At 31.8% G+C, this 22,529-nt stretch overlaps 1 protein-coding gene across 1 annotated transcript; it reads right to left on the bottom strand.

Annotated features, from left to right (window-relative positions):
- Positions 1-10,065: 10,065 nt before the first annotated feature.
- Positions 10,066-11,152, bottom strand: LOC129809587 (breast cancer metastasis-suppressor 1-like protein). The gene is made up of 3 exons (XM_055859536.1): positions 10,815-11,152; positions 10,504-10,748; positions 10,066-10,438 (listed from the first exon to the last, which is right to left on the bottom strand). The coding sequence occupies exons 1-3, from the start codon at positions 11,020-11,022 to the stop codon at positions 10,172-10,174; spliced, it is 720 nt and encodes a 239-aa protein (XP_055715511.1). The 5' UTR covers positions 11,023-11,152; the 3' UTR covers positions 10,066-10,171.
- Between the last annotated feature and the right edge of the window lie 11,377 nt (positions 11,153-22,529).

Below are 22,529 nucleotides of genomic sequence, written 5' to 3'. Positions count from 1 at the left end.
ATAAAATATCTCTAGCTCTAATTCTAATTGTTAGAATTTGATCAATAAGGGCGTTTTGGAAATCTCTCATGAAATGCCACATCTCCTTCTAACATCCGAAGTTCATAGAACTATCGCTAGGAGCGCAATTAGAAATTTTCTCAATTAATTAGCTTAGGCCCTATGGCATAGATCAGGCTGAAATTTAAGTATGTTGAATAGAATCCATTGTTGCACATTATATTTTTATACATTATATTTTATTTATGCGTCGCGATAAGGAGTGTCACATGGAATTTGAATAATTCACAACTAGTGGCTCTGCCATAGCATAAAAATTTAACCTTTTAAGGACGATTGGAACACCAGTGTCCCATAAAGAAAATATTTTTTCTTGACTTGTCTGAAAATATTTCTTCTTGACCGGTGTCCCATAAAGAAAATATTTTTCCTTGACTACCTAAAGTTTTTTTTTCTTATGTTTGTACCTAATTGTAAATTAGAAGGTTAAAGGAATCTAGTATATTTTTTGCAAGTCTCCAGCTATTTGTTATATAGTAAATTGTTAAGTTCAAAAATGACGAATTTTTAAATTCTCATATTGAAAATTGGTTTTAATTATTTTTTATACTTCCAGTTTTTTTTAAGCAAAACTGTTTTTGAAAAAGAAACTACAATACTCAAACATAATATTTTTCGTTAAAGTAAAAATTATCAATCATTGATATTGTCAGAAAAATTACTTAAATTTTTGGGCTATTTTTGTCCCTATCATTCATAGAGACAACACCAAATCAGGCTCTTTTGGTTCTTTTGAGGTTAGATATAAGACCTTTCACAAGTTTCGTTTATCGGTTTCATTTTTATTACTGATTTTCGTCCAACGAAAACTGTCTCGTCGTTAAAGGGTTAGAAATTTTTCTTAAAAATTCCATCATAAAACTTGATCAAATTTTACAGTATTGTGCTGTAGGTTATGAAGTTAACAAAGTGTGGTAGGGGTTCCCTATGCATACAATAGAACCAGAGATATGAGAGATTAGAGTTTCCAGAATTTTAGATCTCCTTATCTCTGTTTTTCTTTAACCAAATTTAATGAGTAATGGCCTCTATACACTGAAAAGATTTATGTGCATATTGAAGCAAATTGCCTACGCTAGTGCAGAAAAAACTGTTAAAAATAGACAAAAATTTCTATAGTGTGTTAGAGGCCATAAAGGCACGAAAGGAAGCTCTCACAAAATAACACAACTTTTTAAAACAATTAAACTTCGTATGATCAATGTTTAAAGCGATACTCTAAAAAAAATAAATTGCCATAATACGATCTATCATCTCGACTCCCGCTTAACCGATTTTAATAATTATTTTGGCATAATTGAAGAGAACATTTATATATTTACATTTCTCCATATAACATTTTTTTGCTCAGAGTATGATATCTGTCAGATTATGTCGTTTTTATTGTAAAATAAATTGAATTAAAAATTGTTATAAAGTACAAAAGCACTAATACGACCGCTTTTACTCGACCACATGACTTAAAATTAGGTTTAACCCTTTAATTTAGGTTTAATTAAAGTACGAGAGGTTCAAGAATAATTTTAGGTCACCAATTTTTTTTTCTTTTTAGAGCAAAAAATTTCTTGAGATGGTCGTAAGAAACATTTCATTTTAGGGTTAAGATTAGGGTTAAGATTTCACAATATTTAACAATTCTCCGACATAGTTGCACTTCGTCACATGGGCAGAAGGGGCGCTTTGGCCAAAAAAGAGCTGAAATGCAAATTAAATTGAACTACCTCGGCTCAAGCGTAAATGATACGATCAAATTCATCGGCAAAATTATAGAGGACATGCAGGTCTACATGTCACTCATATCTTATTTCTGCCAGTATATTTTAATATTATTTTATTTGTAATATTTTACCAAAAAATTAAAATTAACATCTCACAACTTCAGCTCTAGCTCCAAATCGAATTTGCATGCAATCCGAATTTTCTCACGTGGAGAACTTCAGCTGGAATAAGTTGATCTCTAAAGCTTATCACTCGTGTTTTTTTTTTCTTCTAAAAACCAAATCCTTAATTTATAATGGTTTACACAAGTTTTAAAAGTCAGCTATTTATATTCTGAAAAATCAACAAAACTGATTGCTATTTAGGTTTTTGAGACTTTCGGAAACTGGGCTAAATCTCTTGTCTGAAGATAGCTTTAGGCTCAATCTAGTTAACAAAATTAATAAAATGAGTATCAGTTAATCAGTTGGATGAGTGAGATGTTGTGATCCAACTTTGTTCAGTTTATAAAAAAAAATTAGGGCCAAAAATTCTTTTTACTAAAATTCCTTAAAAACCTTAAAAGTGTATTAAAAAACATATAAACTAAGCTAAATAAGAACCAATACATTCAACCAACAGCAAACAATGGATGGCACAGGACAGAACTATACATTTTGTTCACAGAAGACACTTCGCTCTGATCTTATTAAATGCTTCATTTATTGGCTTTAGTCTAAATTAAAGTACATATTTGCTGAAATGTCTTATATGAATTATCTTTTCATTTCGCATGTGTTATGGTTATTTAAGCACCGGGAGTTTTCGTGGAACTTATTAAGTCGATTCAAGCTTCATTAACATGATCCCCATTTACAGTCCTGTCATCTGTACTGCTTCATTGATTTATTTTTGTGATTGAAAAACTTCTTAAGAAATATACTTCAATCTTTAATGTCTTACAGATACGAAAAAAACGGACATTTCATCCATAATGCCACTGGCTTTATATTAAAACTTCTTTAGAATTCGTATTGTCAAATTTTGTTTTCTTAAAAATATTTGTTATTAGCTGATTCGGCCACCATAAGAACACGTCAAATTAGCTAGGCGGGACAGATTTCACAAAATTCCAGCTACGACGCTGAGAAAGTTACTAAACATTGAGCCCATTGAGCCTCAAGCGATAAGAATGAGATGACGAACGATGATGGAAAGAAGTAACGGACAATCTTCTTACAAGAATGCAGAGTTGCCAGAACTGAAGGAAACCTATGCTTCCTGAAATCACCTAAGTAATTAAGTATTTAGAATAACAAAAAAAAGTGTATTAATATGACAAAAAGCGTGTGATTTAAAGTCAATTTTCAAAAATTCTTTACAAAGAGCAAGTAATCACCTAATAAAAAACTTTTTTTGGGCTTAGGACATTGAAGGAAATTCTTAGTAAATCCTTTTAATATTGGTTGTGACCGTAAAATGAATAATTGAGGCATTTAATTAGAGAAATCGGAGCGAAGTGTCTTCTATGGATGAATTCTAGGTACCATAAAGCTTTGCCTAAAAGAAAGCATTTAAATATCTATTTAGTTTGCTATAGGCGGGATATGGGGCAGTTGTAAAATTAGGCTTTTTCTTCAATTTAAATATGGAACTAGATTTAACGACGATTTAGGTAATTTAGCTCCAAAAATCACTTGTGAAGCTAAACTTAGATTATGATAAGCCCTAATTCCTTTTAAAAATAGGAGAAAAAAGTCAATTTTCAAAGCTTCCCCAATTCAAATGAGCCCCACTTCCCCCTATATTTTCTTAAACCCCTCAATGACAAATTTTTTATTATTTTGCAGCAAAATTTATTTTTTCACCCTCAAAGGGTGGTTTTATAAAATTCATATTATTCCCTAAAGCTGAGGCAACACTTTTTAGCTTTCCCAGGTGATCAAATTTTCATCACTAGAACACCAGATATGATCAATAGGCAAAAATAAAAAATTCGATAGAGGTAATAATTAATTTCGATAGAGGTAATTTAGAAGCAGTGGGAAATTTTTCTAGAATTCTTCAAAATCATAAATTTTGTATAACTGAATATTACATCAATTAAACAGAGACACAGAAAATTGAATAAATTGAGTATTGTTGGGTAACTTTTCCACCTTGTTTGTAAGCTTTTATTAAATCTAGCAGTTTTAAGGATGGTTTTTACTGATCGGACATGTTTGATTGGATCGGTGAAGGCTATCCTTGAGTCCTAGAGTTAAGGAAAACTTTACAAAAAGTAGGAAGGTAAAGTCACCCCTGGAGGGCACTCACCTTCATTTACGGTACAAATTACAAATTTTAAAACTTGTGAAGTTGTAAAATCGTTATTTTCTTCCTTTTTGATGTCTTAAATTCAATAGACGTCGTATTAATATAAGATTTACATTCTTGACTGACCAATACAATATTAATTGTTGATAAAATTTAGAGTATATTTTTACAAACCAATATGATTATCAATTTTGTACTACTTCACTAACACCGATCAAAAACCGCGATGGTGTTCAACCTTATTCTTTTTGAAATAAATTAGTAATACTTATTCTGATACCAGTTAAACATAATCACTCTTGAAATCTTTCGTTAAAATTACAGAACGCATAAAACACATAATTAATCATGAAATTCAAAAGTTATAAACTTACCAGTAAATATGTTAAAACTCATGCTTGCCATTGGGGTTGAAACTTTCCTGGTATGAAATCTAATGGCTTATAGATTTATTTATTGCAATAAAAGAAATATCTTAAAGTAAATTTAACATTATATTGATAGGTAATAGGTACCAAGACTACAAGTTAGTCCTTCTTATCGTTCTCATAATTGAGAAAATTGTGAAATATACGACTACGATTTTTTATCACTTGTAGTAGGATAACTAGGGCAAAGTTACCTCCCTTCGAACGTTCATGCTTTACTTAGAACAATGTGAATTTCCTTTGTTATTTTGAGACTTACACATAATTATTGATAATTGATCATAAGCTTACTAATATTTTAAAGAAATGTGTAAGTCTCTTAGGAAAATTAAAAGAAAATTCACATTATTTGAAGGCATAAACGTTCAAAGGGAGAGTATTTTACCCTACGTTTAAATCTAAATTAACCCCTTTTTCTGATGCTACAGAAAGCTCAATCTCTCCGCAATATCTTTTTCATCATTTGAGGCGGCAATATTAATCCAGATATAACTTGAAAAAAGTCAGTTGTCTTTCATTCTTGTTGATTTGAGTGACTTCAAATTAAATTAACTTAAAAAAAACATTAAGAGCAACATTCAAAATATTCCTATTTTATTGCTCCAAATATTTCACTTTATAAAATTATTTTTTTTAAAAAGCTTTTAGAAAGTCCTAATAAATTCATTGCTCGAATATAAAGACCACAATATAAGTTATCCATCGATTTCTTGTTTATATATATTTAAATTTCTTAGCACCCTAATATACTCAGGTTCAGAGGTGTGCAAGAAACCGTTGAAACCGAATTAACGTCAAATGAAACATGTACGTCAATGGTCAAAACGCTACTATAACAAACTTATTTTGACGTTAATTCGGTTTCAACGGTTTCTTGCACACCTCTGCTCAGGTTCATCCTCGTGAATATTTAGATTGGAAAATTTGGCAGTAAATATTTACCACAAACTGTCATACACTGAGAGTTTAGAATAATTGGCTACAGGTCCTTTGCATAAGTTTCCTCTACACAATCCTTCACAGACAAATTTTACAGGTTAAATATTCTCTGGAATCAGCCTCAGTCTATTTGAACCCTTACAATGCAAAGGCTCAGACTAAGACAAAACCTTAAAATTTGGATTTTAGAGTTTTTGACGACAGTACTTTTCGTGATCGACTTAAAGGACAAACTAGTACAAATATTATATATTTATCTCTGGTCTATTCTATTTCACACTAACTACACCTTCCCTCTCACTGAAAACAATGATATTGTGGTCATTCAGGAAACAATATTTTTTAATGATCCTTGGATTATTGTATACCAACCCCCTGGCAAGTTGCCTGAAATTTGAAGTCACTTTCTCATACTTCGATTTAAATTTATATAGGATTTTTTTGCACTCGCTACAGTTATGCTAAATATTTAAAAAGTGAGAAGTTTTTCCATATTATAAGATACCTTTCCGTATGGAAGGATAAAGATACTAAATTTTTGTTTAAATAATTTTTTTTTCCTCGGAGCACTGTGAGCTGAGTCCGAGATCAATTTGGGAATTGGTTTCAAATAGCTCCATATAAAAAGGCCAACGTACCTGGGGGTTGTTCACAGTAAAAAAATTTACAACCACTATCGTTGGTAATTTTTGCACGAGGGCTTTTCACAGCAGAAACTACTATGTATACAAACATTTTGTCCGTACTTTTATATTTCATTTCATTCCTTTTAATGATTTTCAAAACATTAAAGTTCTCTAAAATACTTTTATAATACAAGTAAGCGGGGCTACTTTGAGCTATGGGGCTATATTGAAATACGATTTTTTGTATATTTTAAAAGACGACTGGGTCCTACCATAATTGAATTTAGATCCAGTATTATTTTGTCTATCTAAATTACATTGCGTTAAATCCCAGTTTCCATCAGAAATATGAGAAAAAACGTATTTCAATTTCAATGTAACCCAGCCAGCTCAAAGTAGCCTTGCTCCCCCTTCCAAGACTGCTTTAAATTGAAAGATCAAAATCAAAGAATTCTAAAATACATACATTCTTACCAATTACCATTTTGGGTTGATTTTTTGATGATTTATAAACCAATTTAATACATAGTTATGGATTATAAATTGTTTATATCCAAATGTAGAAAAATATTGAAAATATTCTTTGCAATAAGAAAATTATTAAATCGTCATGGCTTTAGCATACCATTTAGATCAGGAAAATTTCATGCAATCCAAATTCACATCCCTTTCTTTTTGTAACGTTTTGCATTCGCCTATCCCACTCATTTGAACTCTTCTTCTTTGGAACGTCATAACAAATTCATTTAAGGTAAATTGAAATTTTAATGCGAGATGGTGAAATAGATATATGCAAAACGTTTGAGAAACAAAGGGATATGAATTTTGAATACATTCAATTTCCCTGATCTAAAAGGTATGTCGAAAGCTAAATGAACCATCTCGGCATTTTCGGTTTTATTTCAGAGGATTTATGACCACATTTTAGTTTCTTACTGATCAAAATGATTTTCTTGCTAACCATTTTGAATTATTGCCTGCTGACTAATTTGATTTTTACTTATAAATTTGTCTATTTATGTCTCCGGCACATCTTTTAGATCAGTGAAATTTCATAAAATCAAAATTCGCCTCTCTTTTCATCCTCAAAAGATTTGCATAAGTCTATCATACTCTTTCAGACTCCAAATTTTACTGGACTAAATTTAATTTAGTGTGATGCTCAAAAGCAGATGAGTGCGAGAAAGTAGGATAGACATATATGATAAACTTTTAAGAAAGAAAGGGATGTGAATTTCGATTTTATGAAATTTTCCTGATCTAAAAGGTGTGCCGGAGCCATTAATAAATAAAATTGTTTATTCTATCAGTACAGCTGTCCAACTAAAAAGTGCCACAAAGAAAATTAACGGACTGTTCTATCACAATATGGTTAGAGCGGTTAGAAGAGCATTCCAAAAAGTTGGAATACATTGTTAATATTTTTCAACATGTTAAAAGTATGCATTTTTTATTTTTTTTTATGTTGCTAGTAAATGATAATGGTGGCTCTCTGTCTAATTACAACCTTTCTTAAATTTGGACGTAAATTCAGAATAAAGAGTATTATTAAATTAGCCTAATTCAAAACCTGTTCTGAATGGATTTTTAATATAACTGGAACGCAAATAATCAAATAATAAGATCGTGATATGTAAAATAAATAGGGTGTTCCAAAAATCACGCAAGATTTAAATTGAGCGGCATTTCTGAAATAAAGGTCCCCAACGAAAAATAAAAATATTACGTGACAGTTTATGTTTATAGATTAGGGTTTTTAAAAAATCCATCATCCATCGTTTTTGTTTTTAAAAAAATATTTAAAAAATAATTAAATAATTCGGTTTGAGAGTTGGTCAGGAAATCGATTTAACTTTGTCAACTATGAAAAGTCTAATTCAAAAATTCACAGAACTCAATCAATTGGGGAGGTTAAATGCACTTGCCATCCAAGAACAAGCCCTTAAAATGATTAATAATACTGAAGCAGTGTATTATCTGAAAATAAAGCTGATAAAACGTTACTGTTACTGGCGTTCGATATCGCGACATGATGACCGAGTTTATGAAACCTAAATTGGAGGATTTGTTCATTAATAAATTAATTAATTATGAATTCATTAATATTGAGGACATGTGGCTTTAGGAGGATAGTGTGGCATGTCATATAGCCTGTAAAATAATGCAATTCCTGCAAAGGCATTTTTCCTGATTGTGATTTTCTCTATTCGTGATTAGAATTAGTCTATTTAGATCATGTAATTTTAGACCATTACATTTTTTTTATTCGGTTATTCGAAGTCACAAGCCTAAGCCAACATGCCTACATCCACCTCTGTGCATTAAAAGAGAAGTTTTACCACTGCATCACCGAAAGTTAACATTTGTCCAAAAATGTCAGGGAAACCTTCGACGAAAGGATTCATATGCCAGCAGAGCTATGGAGATTAATTACTGGATGCGATATTTAATACATAAACCCTATCTTATGTACTTTATTTTTCTATTTATAAAAAAAAATATTGAGAAATGTGTTTTTTATTTAATTTAAATCTTGCGTAATTTATGGGACACCCTACACAGTAAAAAAATGTGTAAAATTCTACTACTATTATATGAGACGCTCAGAGCAGAAGTGGACTCTTTTAATAGGGAAATACATACGAATTAGACCACTTCTGCTCTGAGCGTCTCATATAATAGTGCAAAATCGACCATTTTAGTTGTTTAATTTAAAAAAGTTTAAAAAATGCACATTTTGGTAATTTATTATCACGTGATTGAAAATTACCAAAAATTTTCAACAATGTTGTTTAATTTGAAAATGTGTAAAATTTTAACACTATAATAGTGTGAAATCGGATAAATTAATTATTTAATTACGATCTGTGTAAAATTTTTCACTGTTATAATCATAAAAATTTTTCAACAATGTTCTGAAATTTAAAACTGTTGAAAAATTCTAATAATTACCACAATATAGTATAATTACAGTTTTTCACATTATTATAGTGTGAAAAAATACACAACTTTATGGTATTTTTTGTCACATGATCAAAAATTAACACTATTATAGTGTGAAGCCATGTGTATTTCAACCAAATTTGTTGATTTTTTAAACAAAAGTTGTTGAATTTTTAAACAAAAGTTGTGTAAAAATTGTTGAATTTCCAATTAAGACTTATACTTCAGTCGAGATGCTTTTCATTGGGAAAAAGTCATATAGAACATCAAATATTTATATGCATAATAAGTATATCGTGAAGATCCGAGCATCAAATGTAATCATTTCGCATTAGGGGGGATCCTGAGTACAGGAAAAAACAATAAAAATGTGTAAAAAGGAAAAAAAATCAAAATCTTCTAAATGAAAAGAAAAATCAACAATAAACAGAATTCAACAATTTTTGAATTTACACATAAAAATTTAACAATTTTTAAATTCAACAATTCCAAATTCAACATCTTGAAATTCAACAACTTTCAACTAATAATATAATAGTGTTAATTTTTTTACTGTGTATATAAAGAAATAAATAATAGGGGGAAGTGAGCCCCCTCTGAATTGTTGCAGCTTTGAAATTGGACTTTTTTTTTTAAATTTTTAAATGAAACTGGGCCTTATTAATGATACAATTTACTCCAACAAACCAATTACAAAGTTAAATTACATTATGATAAAGCTCAATTGCATTTAAAAGTATGAGAATAGAACCCAATTTCAAAGCTGCCCCAATGCCAATTCAAAGGTGCCCAACTTCCCCCTAAAGGAGACTATAGGGCAGAATTACCAAGCAAGTTAAATTTTTCTTTGCTTGATAAATTAGAGTTAATTACTCCGAATAAATAGTAATTTGCTCAACTGGGTAATTCTACCCCTAATCCACCCTGGTCTCCTCTACAGCATCTATTAAGGAAAACTTCTGTATTCTGTGAAAAATTCCCATTTGAAGCAGGTTCTAAATTAGGCTATTCTACCCTAGTTGAAATACGATTGAACATTGAAAGATCCTTGTAAATTTTTCTTCATTAAAATTTTATTTCTGTAACCCTATAGAAAATAGTAATCTTTTTACAGTAATTCGATAGATTTATTCGGCAACTTTAGGGTTTGTGCTAGAAATATCAGGTGGCAGCTGCAGATGATCTCTTGATGGCTTTTCTAATTGCAGTCCAATCCTCCATGATGTCCTCATCGGTCAGCATGTAGACGATATAGGGCCCGGAAACTGTTATTGCCTTTTTCCTCCCAGGTCCTCTTACCTTGCTCGTTCTCTGACTTGTACCCCAATCCGCCCATGATATATCGACATTGTGCCTATCCTCCTCGAGCCTCCGGATTTTCTCCATCAATTCCTCATAAATGGCATCCGTGGCCAAATGCTTTTCACTCTTCAGGAAAGAAAGAACTCTCGTTATCTCTTGAGCATTGGTTGGGAATTTGTTAAGATAAATACCTCGTAGTGCTGCCTGGCAGCTTGTTCCTCAGAAACAAATTTATTCCTTATATTTTCCAAACGATACTGCTTCAGAATACCAGCCACCTCGGTCCGGATCCTCATGTTCTCATTGAGTCTCTGGAGAGGTAGCAGGTACTCCTGGGATCGTCCCCCGCGCAGTTCAGACAATTGCATATCGACTTGCTGGATCTTTTCTCGATAGAGTTGATCTCTCAGAATGGCAAATTGACGCTCGAGATTGGCTAAAAGAGCCCCCGGCATAAGAATACCTTCCCAAACATCCTGATATCACTTTAAGAGATTCTTACCTAAATTATCAATGCAATCCGTTCGCCTGCGCTCACATTCACTCTCGTCCATCTCGGAGGAGTCATCTGAGTCTGGCTCATCAGCTTCCTCGGCACTGGAGTCCCTATCAGGGGCGCGGCTTGAGCCAGAATGTTCAGATTCCGCTCCGGACATATCTCCATCACCATCACTCTCTCCTTCATTCTTTATCGATGGCATCTTTACCATTAGTCCAGCAACTCCTCCCACACACCCTAAACACCTCAAAATCACTTAAAACTCCACAGAATCTCGATAAACTGGGATTTTAGCAGGAGTCCCTCTTAACCATACAGAAACCAAAACAAAACTGACAAGACGCGCGATTCCAGCGCCGCCACGCGCAATCGGTGTTGAGCTTTCTAACTAGGGTAGAGTAAGCCCTTTTCGCCACCTTAAGGTTTTGTACCCATGTAATTCTTACAATTTTTGTCGAAATAAAAAGAAATTTTCTGTACAAGTGCTTTGAAGCATTGTCTCTCTAATGAACCAGGAGACTTTCCGGGAATTTTTGGGCATCTAGTTGAAAAAATACATTTTCTGCAACAATGCATGTTTCAGTACTTTTCGCCACCCGTCAAATAATATCTGCAGATATCTTTAAGATTTCTGTAGAGAAAATCTACACCTCTACAGAATATCTGCAGATAAATTCTGTAGATATTCTTACGAATTTTATTTGGGCTTGGGACAAAATTCGTCAGAATATTTCGGCAGATTTTCTGACGAATCTCTGGACGAATTTCTGTAGATATTCTGTAGATTTTTTCTACATTCCAGACTTTCCAGACAAGATGTGTCAGAAGAGATGGAAAAATTTTTCACTGAAGTTTGCAAAATTCTATAGAGTTATTCTTAGTGATATCACGGTGTTTATATAAAATAAAGAATTCTGCGACGCCGTGTTACAAGTAGAGAAAAGTGAAGTGAAAACTTTAAACAGAGTGTCGACCAAAATTTCGTGTTTTTGTATCATTCGATTGGCGATTTTTAAGAAATTAGTATTTTTGCTCGCAGTTTTTTTACGTATCTAAAATGTGTACTCGGTAATGCTTGTTAAGCAGAGCATACAATTTTCTTTATAACTTCTACAGTTTCTTCATAAATCAACAATATTTTTGTGAAGTAATGGAGGTTATGCAAATTTTCTAGGGAGAAATTCTGCCGAGAATCTGCAGATTTTCTCTGAATGTACTAGAATATACCGTTAAAATTCAAAAAACCTCCGAGTAAAATCGGCAGGTAGAGCAATGATTTGACGGGCACCTTGTAAACACTTTTTCGCCACTGTGTAAGCACTTTTTCGCCACTTGTTTTTAATTGATTTTTAAGAAATAGCAGCTTTCGAAAACCCGCAAAAGTACATTGCACAGTACTTTTCTTATTTAACACCTATATTAGACAATTATTAGAGTATTTCGAATGATTTTTTGCACATTTTTTGTTTGCGACAAAAATCAATTGACAATTACGTCTGTTTCAACTAAATTCCGCGAGGTGCGCCACTTGTAAAATGCTTGGAAAAATGAGTGGCGATAAGTACTTACACAACCGAAAAAAGTAAGCCCTATTTCACCACATCCGTATTTCTTTATTTTTTTGGAAAACATTATTAAATAATTATATTAGAGCGAAGCTTAGTTAATAACAAAGTGACTTTCAGTGAAAAAATATCAAATACTGTACTGCAAAAACATAAAATATTGCAAGACAATTTGTCTGAGCGTTGGCAAGTTTATTAAGAACTCCATATTTTTTTGGTGACTGTTCACCTTGTCGACAATTTCTTCAATTAACTTGCAAATAATCTAGTCGGTGGACCACCAGTTATGGTTTTCTGATCCGTTGGACTAGAGGTTACGAAGTAATAGTCATTTCGTAGTTCCATGAGCTTATAATTCCCTGAAAAAGTGATTTTATTTGTAGGTGGCGAAAAAGTGCTTACTGGCGAAAAAGTACTGACTCTACCCTACACACACGCAGAGAAATATTCATTCATCCGATTCATCCCATTCATCAAAAAATCAAGAGGCAAAATTTGCATTGAAAAAAGTTTTCTTTTAATTCTCCTTTATCATGACATAATAAATTATAAAAGTTCACTGGTATGGTTGTGTTTAAAGAACGTATGTAAAATTCTAGAATTAGTTACTTGTAGAATTAATCTGAGAAATGGTAAAATAGAAGAATGATTCACAGGAATGGAATGTTTCAGTGAAGATGTTTCATTTGAATATTACTTTTTCAAATAAAGAAATAAATTATTTCGCAATATTGAACAATTAATTGGAAGGCAAAATGTAAATTTCTTCAAAATATTTCTCTATTTTTTCTAGTGTGTATTTACTATTTCTTTCTCAAATATTTTGTTTTTGTTTATCTTTTTCTTCTTTATTATGCCCAACGCACAATAAATTTTGTTTTTTAAACATGTTTTTGACATTTAAATGACAGTGAGTGAGATCTAGATCGAGTCATCTCGCTCGCTCTCATGGGAAATTTTGAAAACATGTTTACAAACAAAACTTATTGTGCGTTGGACATTATGCTCAATCTCTCGAAAATTAAATAATATTGCTTTTTGCATATTTTTTGAAATTTTTATCTCAATAACAGTAATAAATTATTATTATTTATTAATCTTTATATTCGGGTATTACTGGAAATAATAATAATAATAAATTATGCAAATAATAATGTTGCAGGCAGACTGTGTACTGCCATAATGAATAATTTTAATGCCTGCTATACTTTCTAATCCACAAAAAAACAAGTTGAAGGATTACAATGGTAACAAATGTCTCAAATATTTTCCATGATATCGTTTTCAATATTTGACGCCAAAATCGTTCAATACAAATGCAAAGACAGACATCTGCTCGGAGTAAACTATACGCAATGGGCAAGGACAAAAATAGCATTTTTCGCTGGATTAGCTAGTAAGTGAGAATCCTGAAAGAGCTTAGCTTTATGGGAACCAAGATTCTTTTTCTTTCATTACAAATAAGAATTAATAGAAGACGATATTTATATATAAAAATACAATCTCAGAGTAATACTACGGAGAGGACACGCTAGAACATTTTTAAGAAGAAAGTGAAACGACTTCAAAAATTGAAATGTTATCAAGTTTCATGCATGTGTTTTTATTTGGTCTCCAGAGTGTAAATAAAATTTGGTAAACAGTTCATATTCATAAGGCCAGGACAGAGGCCTCTCGTCATTTCATTTTTCCATACGATTTTGCATAGAAGTACTGAAGACTATTGGTAATTTTTTTCCTAAAGAGAATTGACTTATCAGTCCGATATATTTCGAAATCATGCATTAAAAGCTATCTACATATTTCATAATGTTCGCCAAAATTATATAGGGTAAATGTCCTAATTCAATACCATTTCCAGACGCTTTAACTTTGACAGAAGATTTAACACATTAAGTTCATATTTTTTCTGAAGAGAATTACATAAATTTGCTCATTGACTCTTCTAGAATGTTACTGTTTAGCGAAAATTCTTTAGATATATTTTGAAAACTTCTTAAATATAAGAAAAAGGGACAGATAATCCTAACCGGCTTATGTAGGTGAGATTCTTAACGTGAGCTAACTCGGAGTGCATGCAAATTCGATTTGACGCTGAAGTAGGGAGACGCCATTCAGTTATCTTGAACCAAATTCGTGAAATTATACAAGTTTTGTATTTGAACCAAAATGTCAAGGATTTGGATGAACTGACAGAAAAGTGTTATATGGGTGAAATGTAGACCAGAATGTTCTCTATAATTTTGCCGTAGAACTTGAACTCATCGATTACTCAGAAGCCAAGATAAGCGAGGTTTTTTGTTTCTTAACTCGTTTTTTCATCCAGAGTGCCCCAAGTGTTCATTTGTTGAACTTCAACTAAATGAAAGAATTGTTGTATTTTGCGGGACTTTCCATTTAAACCCCTATTTTAAGTGTCTTGGTGGAGTAGAGGCAGTCAAATTGGCATCTGAGTGATTTCAAAGCGTTATTATTGGAAAAATCAATTTTTTCACACTTAAACGGCAAAATCGAAGTGATAGCGTAGTCTGAGTGGAAAATGATGTATGGACGAAATGTAGAGACAAATGTTCTCTACAATTATGCTGAAGTAATCATCAAAATCGGTTCAGCGACAGTCGAGATAATTGAGGTTATGTGATATTGAAATTGGTTTTTCGACTGTGGCGCCCCTGGTGTTGGTCCCACGAAGTTCAAACATTCTAGAAAGTTGTAGCATTTGGTGAGATCTTTCGTTTAAGCCCTCATTCATCAAAATCGGTCACATAGAACCGGAGATATGATTTTTTGAATTTCGTGAACTTTGACCCCTCATATCTCCGGTTCTATTGAAACCACAGCGCGCATACGTACCATTTTGGAAACGTCCTAGACTGGACTACAACATACTAAAATTTCATTAACTTGCACAATGCCGTTTTTGAGAAAAGTGACTTTGAATTTCGATGAATTTTGACGCTATCACAGCGCCACCTGTGGTGACTTTTTGAACTTCCATCTGAAAGTGCTCATCGAGACGAAACCAAAAAGGTAAAATTTAGGTCGCTATGTTAATTAGAACCGGAGATAGAGGCCGGTCAATGTTCGAACTTTGACCCCTTATAGCTCGGGTCAGGGGTTATGGATCGACTTAAGGTTTTTTTTGTTTGATAGGTATAATCAACGGCTACAACATACTAAATTTTCAGCCCGATGCACAATGGAATTTTTGAGTTATTTAACTTATAAGATTTAAAAATTTTCTTTTTAAAAAAAGCGCCCCTAGCGGTGGTTTTATGAACTTGCGATGTTAGAAGGGGAAGTGGCATTTCACGAGAGCTTTCCAAAAAGCCCTCACTTTTTAAATTCTGACAATTAGAACCGGAGTTATGGCCATTTTAAGAAATTTTTTTTGGACCCTTATAGCTCGGGTCAGGGGGGTCGGGGGACCTTAAGTTTGGTATTGATGGAAAGCTCTAAGGCCCACCTATAACATACTAAAATTTGAGTCCGCTGAATGCCATAGGGGCGGAGCTATTGAGAAAACAAAAAAAGGGGGGTCTTCAAAATGGCGGAAGGAGGGGTGGGGGGTGGGGGGTCTATGCACCAAGTTGCAATTTTCACCCGATATATAACCTTTGCCGAAAACCGCAAGTCGATATCTTTTTTAGTTTAGGAGCTATTAAGCTCCAAAGAGCGGCCGGCCGGCCGGGAACGTAAATTAGCCACATATATATTCGTGATCAGGAAGTGCTGAAACACATTTTGGCCAAATTTGAGGTCGATCGGACGACATGAAATTTTGTTAGGATTATAGTAGGTGAGATTGTTAAGAATCTCACCTAATACGCGAGCGTAAAATGCTTCTATTGGAAACATATTAATCCAAATGGAGACAAGGGAAAGTTTCTAAGTGGAGACAAACAGTGTAAGTGAAACCGCAACGAAAGGCTTCCAAAACCTTGCTGAGTTGCTCCCGAGTGCAGGATTTGTTCTTATTCCTGGTCTTTTCTCATTTCCCATCTAAAATAATAAGAAAATCTCTCCAAAAAAATCATAATTCCGGGGTTTCCTATTGAAGCATTTTCAGACACTTCGGAAAAACCCTTTTTGTTCACGAAACAGGTAATTATTTTATTTGAAAACTTCACTTACGGTAAACAATAAAGATTAGCACTTAATTTAACTAAAATTAACCAGAAATATGACATAAATGTTAAACAAAACGAATCAACAACAATCACCTCATTATGCTTTTCATTGGAAAACATGGTCGATCGATGAAAAATTCAATGGTGAAAAGGTACACTTTTAATTTTTCTGAGAAATTAACAAATCAAAATTTGTGAATATGAATGGATTTTCGTTTTATTTGGAGCAAAATTAACTAAATAATGAAACTATCGTTTAGAAAATTATATAAATAATAGTAATTTAGTACTGTATTTAAAATGAAAACACTGACGTTTCCATTTGGAATAGAGAAAAAATTCCATTTGGAGTAGGTTTTGAATTAACTTAATTTACCCTAAGAACTACGAGCAAATTTGTTTAAGTCGCGGTGTAATAGCTGCAAAATTTTTACAAGAAAAATTGAAAAATATCTTCACTTTTTATTAGGCTTGATAGGCCACTGGTCAGGATGACCTTTTTGGCCAAGAATTGTAGTGGATAGTGTTTAAGTGATGAAGTACAGTGCTAGGGAGTTAAAAATAAATTTCCATAATCAGTAAAAGCTTGATTGTGAGAGTTTCATTTAGTGAGTAACATCTTTCTTTTTAGATGTTCAACCACCGAAGGCCGCTATAAAAAAATGTTCTTTCACAAAAGGAAGAGAATATCTTTTCTGATTTTCAGATAGACTTATGAAGTGCTTATTATAAAAGTGCGTGCATCGCCAGAGAACTCAATGCCGGTTACACTAATTTTATTCAATTTCAGGAAAATTATTTTACATGAACACTGGCACAGATTTTTATTCTAACGTCCTCTCCGTAGTACTACTCTGAGGTTTTTAGACATTTCTGTTCGGCCATACAACCAGAAAATAGAAGGCTTTATGGCACCAAGGTTTTCAAATGATTTTGTATACTAGAAAAGGGTAATTTATCCAATCATATTAAAAAAGTATCATAAGTATCGTAATATAATTCTATGCATCTTCTTAAATGAGACGCTCAGAGCAGAAGTGGTCTCCTTTGCATGCATTTCCCTATTAAAACAGTTCACTTCTGCTCTGAGGGTCTCAAATAAGAAAATATTTCTTAATGGTGAATATTTTAGTGATACAATTAATGAATATTTCGTTTTCATTTGAAATTTCTTATTGAGTAATCGTGACTACCCCATGGATTGTTTTTTATTTTATTGTTATTTTTTATTTATTTCCATAATAATGCTTTTGAGCTTGTGCTCTTGAAAGCATATAATAAATTTTTCAAAAGAGGTTCTGAAAATCACGTCCTCTAATGGTTTTTGAAAATTCTTAATGAAATTTTCACAAAAAAAATTGCTCAAATATTATAATTTTATAAATTTAATAATTTAAATTAAAAATATTGTGCTGAAAAAAAAATGGTAAAATTAAATGTTTTAGTTATGACCCAGGTAAGCCTTTGATTACGGGTTTTAATTTACAATACATTGAAAACCTGTATATTGGTTTAAAAAATAAAAAAATCAAGATAAAAAACTGTTTTAAAACCGATTGATACCCACAGGAGAAAAAAATCATAAAGTATCAGTTTTCCAACCGAAAATATAAAGTGAATAGCGATTAAAAATTTCAAGTTTTTCAAAAGACGATTGTCAAATCGGGGAACGATTTTTAACTTGGCATACTCAAGTAGCTCTGCAATAATATGAAAAAAAAACAGACCTGAAGATGAACTGAAGAAATAGCTTAAATGAATAATAATCAAAATAATGATTTAACCTCATTTTCATTATAATTCTATTAAGCGTACTAAACCGTCTCTTTTAATCCCCCAATTTGTAATTATCCTCCCGGACAAATAGGGATAGCAGCACATTAAAATTGTGCCTGAGAAAATAATTTTCTGTCTCATGAGTAAAGTCGTTCAAAATCGGTGACTTTTCTCACTATTGAATACCTCTTGAACTCCGTGGGTTAGGTCTTTAGGTTTCGGCGGGCATAAGAATGAGATATCAAATTGATAAATCAGATCTCATGTAAACTATGAAAATAATAATAAAATAATTTCCTCAAATTGAAAAAGATGACAATAATTGACGCGATGCTGGTTTCTCAGGCAATGCACACACTTTTATAACAAATTAAATCACTTCATGCCTTTTTTAATTTCCAACTCGTATCAAATTACTGTTCATTTGCATGAGATCCACCAAAAAATCGGGAAAGATATCAAGATATTTTCTTTCTTCTAAGATGACTTTTATAAAAGTTGGACATCGAAAATAATCAGTTAGACATCAATAAAGAAAGTTGAAGATGTACTCACTGAAAGAAAGTCTCAAATTTGTGCTTTTCACTGATTATGAAAATTTATTTTAACACTCACAGCACGTTTACTTAACACTAATCTACTCTAGTTCTTGGCCAAAAAGCTCATCCTGGCCTTAACAACTGATCACAAGACTTTATTTTTAGTTTCAAGAACAATTAAAAAAAAAACATATCCATTGACGAAACTTGTTTTTGACATCGCTTCACTTTGTCCTTAAAATTGTTCTATAAACGTCTTCTCCATACGTATGGATTTCAGCCCAAAGGTATAAATTTCCAAATAGACGATTTTTTAAGGAAATTCTGATTTATGATGGTTGAATTAGAGTAATTCATTTTATAGATTTCAAGAATTCAGTGCTAATTCTTGTCACTTAGGATGAGAGATCTGCATGAATGAAACTACCTCAAATCTGAAAAAAAAAAAACCGTACATAAACACCCAAATAGACTCGGGCTGATTCTCGTGAATATTAAGCCTGTAAAATTTGGCAATGAAGATTTATCCAAAAGTGTTACAACACTGTGAGCTTGGGATCATCCATTAGAGGTCCTTTCTATAAATTTCCTTTAATCCTTTACTGCCAAATATTACAGGCCAAATATTCTCGATGGGCAGCCTAATCTATTTAGGTTTTAAGAAAATTTTCAGGATTTTCTAAATCACAGGAAAATACTTCCAAGGATACCTTGTTTTAATGTAAAGTTTGTTTGTAAATATATTGTAGTAAAAAAATAAAAAGAAAACATTTTTTTAAGAATGTACATATTAAGCATTTTTCTCATTAAAAAGGAAAGTTCGCTCGAGCCAAATGAAGACATAAACATTTTGAAAAAAAAAAATTTACACGGTTATGATCTTTTACATACTTTCACTTTACTCTCTCATAAACGTTTTGGAGGCAGATTTTCACAATTTAAGCCACAATTTATCGTAACTAAAGCTTTAATTCTTTTATATCTAGAACACTTAAATTAATTTTCAATTATGTTTTAGAAAGTTTAGAAAGGTATCAAGATAGCTTCTAACATACAAATATAATGAAATTTTATGAAACAATTTAAAAACTGAAAACAGAAAATTATGAAAACGATTTCTGAAAAATCTCATTTTAAAACTACATCAGAATAAGCTCAGTTATCCATACCTGCTGAACTCGGTCTTGAACAAATATAAATCACTTGAGATCAGCAACTGTACTAACTCCATTTGCATTTTATCTGTTTCGTTGCAAATGACGCATCGCTGCAATTGTTTGCAATAAACATAGATGCAAAGGAAATGAAGTTATCCCAGGTTGCTAATAATCAAAACGACGATAATGTTAACTGTTTTTATTTGATATTCTTTATAATCTCATTTTTAAATCTGTTACAATTTTATTAGTTATTTTGAGATAATTGTGCTTCAATGCAAATTTTTCAAAAGAAAAACCCTTTTAAACCGACAATTTATTAATTTTATTTTAAAACATATCAGATATTTACTTATCATTTTCCATTAAAGATCGTTCTAAAACACAGGATTAATTAAAAAAAAAACATAGAGGCCATTATTTACATCGTTGGATTGGATTGAGATCGAATTGTCTTAAAATCCGAATTTTTAATAATTCAAAATATCAATCCAATGCGACAGTGTAAATGGCCTTATTGATACGTCTTCAAAGCTCTTGGTCATTCTAAATGATGCGCTAATATTCATGAAATTAGAATGACACGGGATCAACTTGCTTGAGTTAGTCCCTTGTTTCACAAAAATTTGAGCGATAAATCTATTTTGTGCCCCTTGACTTCAAACAAAACCGCGCAAGCAATCATAAAGAGTAAAATTTTGAAAAACTTTTCTAATAACAAAATTTATTGACTCATATCATCTGAAATTTTATTAAATTCTCTGTCTGAGTACATTAAAATTTCAAAATCGCCAAAAAGTGAGTTGGCTCCTTGTTATTTTCAAGGAGCGAAATGTAACATATCTCGGACTGAAAAAGACTCAATTTAATTGTAAAGCTCTTAACGAAATTCCGATGAAACTATATGAAATTGTTTTTTCACTTTCTTTTAAAGCTATTTACGAAACTTCTTTATAAATTTTCTTTATATTTGGATATATTGTAGATCTACTTGAGACCTTTCTAAAACATACCTATAATTGAAATTTTAAATAAATCGTCTTCGAAAAATGGAATATTCATGACTATTTTGTGAAAAATTTGATAACACCATAGTTTAATATGGGAGATCTAAACTTATAAAAGCTTTTCATTGTCTTCTTTGACTTTATAATGTAAAGCAATATCCAGACTCTTTAAAACACATTTGAAAAATTTAATTTAGCATTATCATATTTTTCCAAGTCAGCTTTATCGATTTAGGCGGTTCAGGTAAGAGAATAAAATCACGGAAAATAATTTTCGAGATATCAATGAAACTTATTTCAGGTGTATAGTGCCGTTTTTAAAGAAACGTCTTTGTCTTTTCTAACTTTGAAGACAAAGGGGTAGTTAGTCACATTTTACTGCTCGATATCTACATGGAAAGCTCTTTTTTATGATTGCTCGAAGGCACACATGTCGTGCGATTTATTTAATTATTATTGTAACATTGTAAGAGGGGCGAACCCTATTTGTTTGAGAAATTAATAAATAATAATAATAATAAATAATAAAATATGTTTTAGAGATTATCCAAGCGAACTTTCTTTTATGCGAAAATATCGTTCAATATTTCGTAATAATAATTTTTCAAGATCAAAGGTTTTAAAGGCTCTAAAGAGCATATTTGTCAAGCGAACGGCGTTATCACACTTGCACATTAAAATTTTAATGTGATTCACATTAATTGTCGCTTGTGAGCGTCCAAATATGTTATTAGTGTCTTTGAGTCACTTAATATTTGGGGTTTTTCAATTTATTGATAAAGAAATGGACTTGGCCTGCAAAAATAAGTTTAAATTTACATAAAGCATAAATATTTTTCACATTAAAAAATTAAAGAGAAAATCGTATTAATTTTTCGCATTAATGCTATAAATCAATTTATATCAAATTTTGCGGGCCAAGTCTGCCTTTTTATCAACAAATAGATCAAATTTTGAATATAAAATGATTTAAACACACAAATTACACATTTGGACTCTCACCAGCGACAATTAATGTGAATCATATTAAAATTTTAATGTGCAAGTGTGATAACACAGGAATAGTATCATATTTCGGCTCGTTTGAAAGGTCTTGGAATTTTTGACAAGTCTGAACTTGTATTATTTTTATCCGAAAATCAGGTTATTTTGAGCGATCTCTAAATTCATTTCTGAATCGCTTCAAAATGGATGAGAACCGATAAACGGTAAATCATGCGAAAATACTTTTGAAGTATAGGATCTATGTTACGAGTTTCAGCATTTTGCAAAGACTGGGACGCTTTGCCACTCCTTTTCCTTTACTGACAAATGCTTGAGGTTTTAGATTTAAAATTTTAGAGTTTCTCGGGCAATTGATTTGATAAAGTTTTCCACTTAAGTCACCCCTTGTATTAAAAACCAAAGTTTCTTGAGATTGAGTTAATAAGATATACCTCCTCAAATACATATGGGTCCATAAGAACCAATAAGACTTGAAAACTTCACTTTTTGCACTGAAGATGTTTAAATGAATCGTAGTAAATGTGAAATTCTATATTTCA

This window comes from Phlebotomus papatasi, chromosome 1, assembly GCF_024763615.1.
Source record: "Phlebotomus papatasi isolate M1 chromosome 1, Ppap_2.1, whole genome shotgun sequence".
Taxonomy (NCBI): domain Eukaryota; kingdom Metazoa; phylum Arthropoda; class Insecta; order Diptera; family Psychodidae; genus Phlebotomus; species Phlebotomus papatasi.
This window is presented reverse-complemented; position numbering and strand designations above follow the sequence as displayed.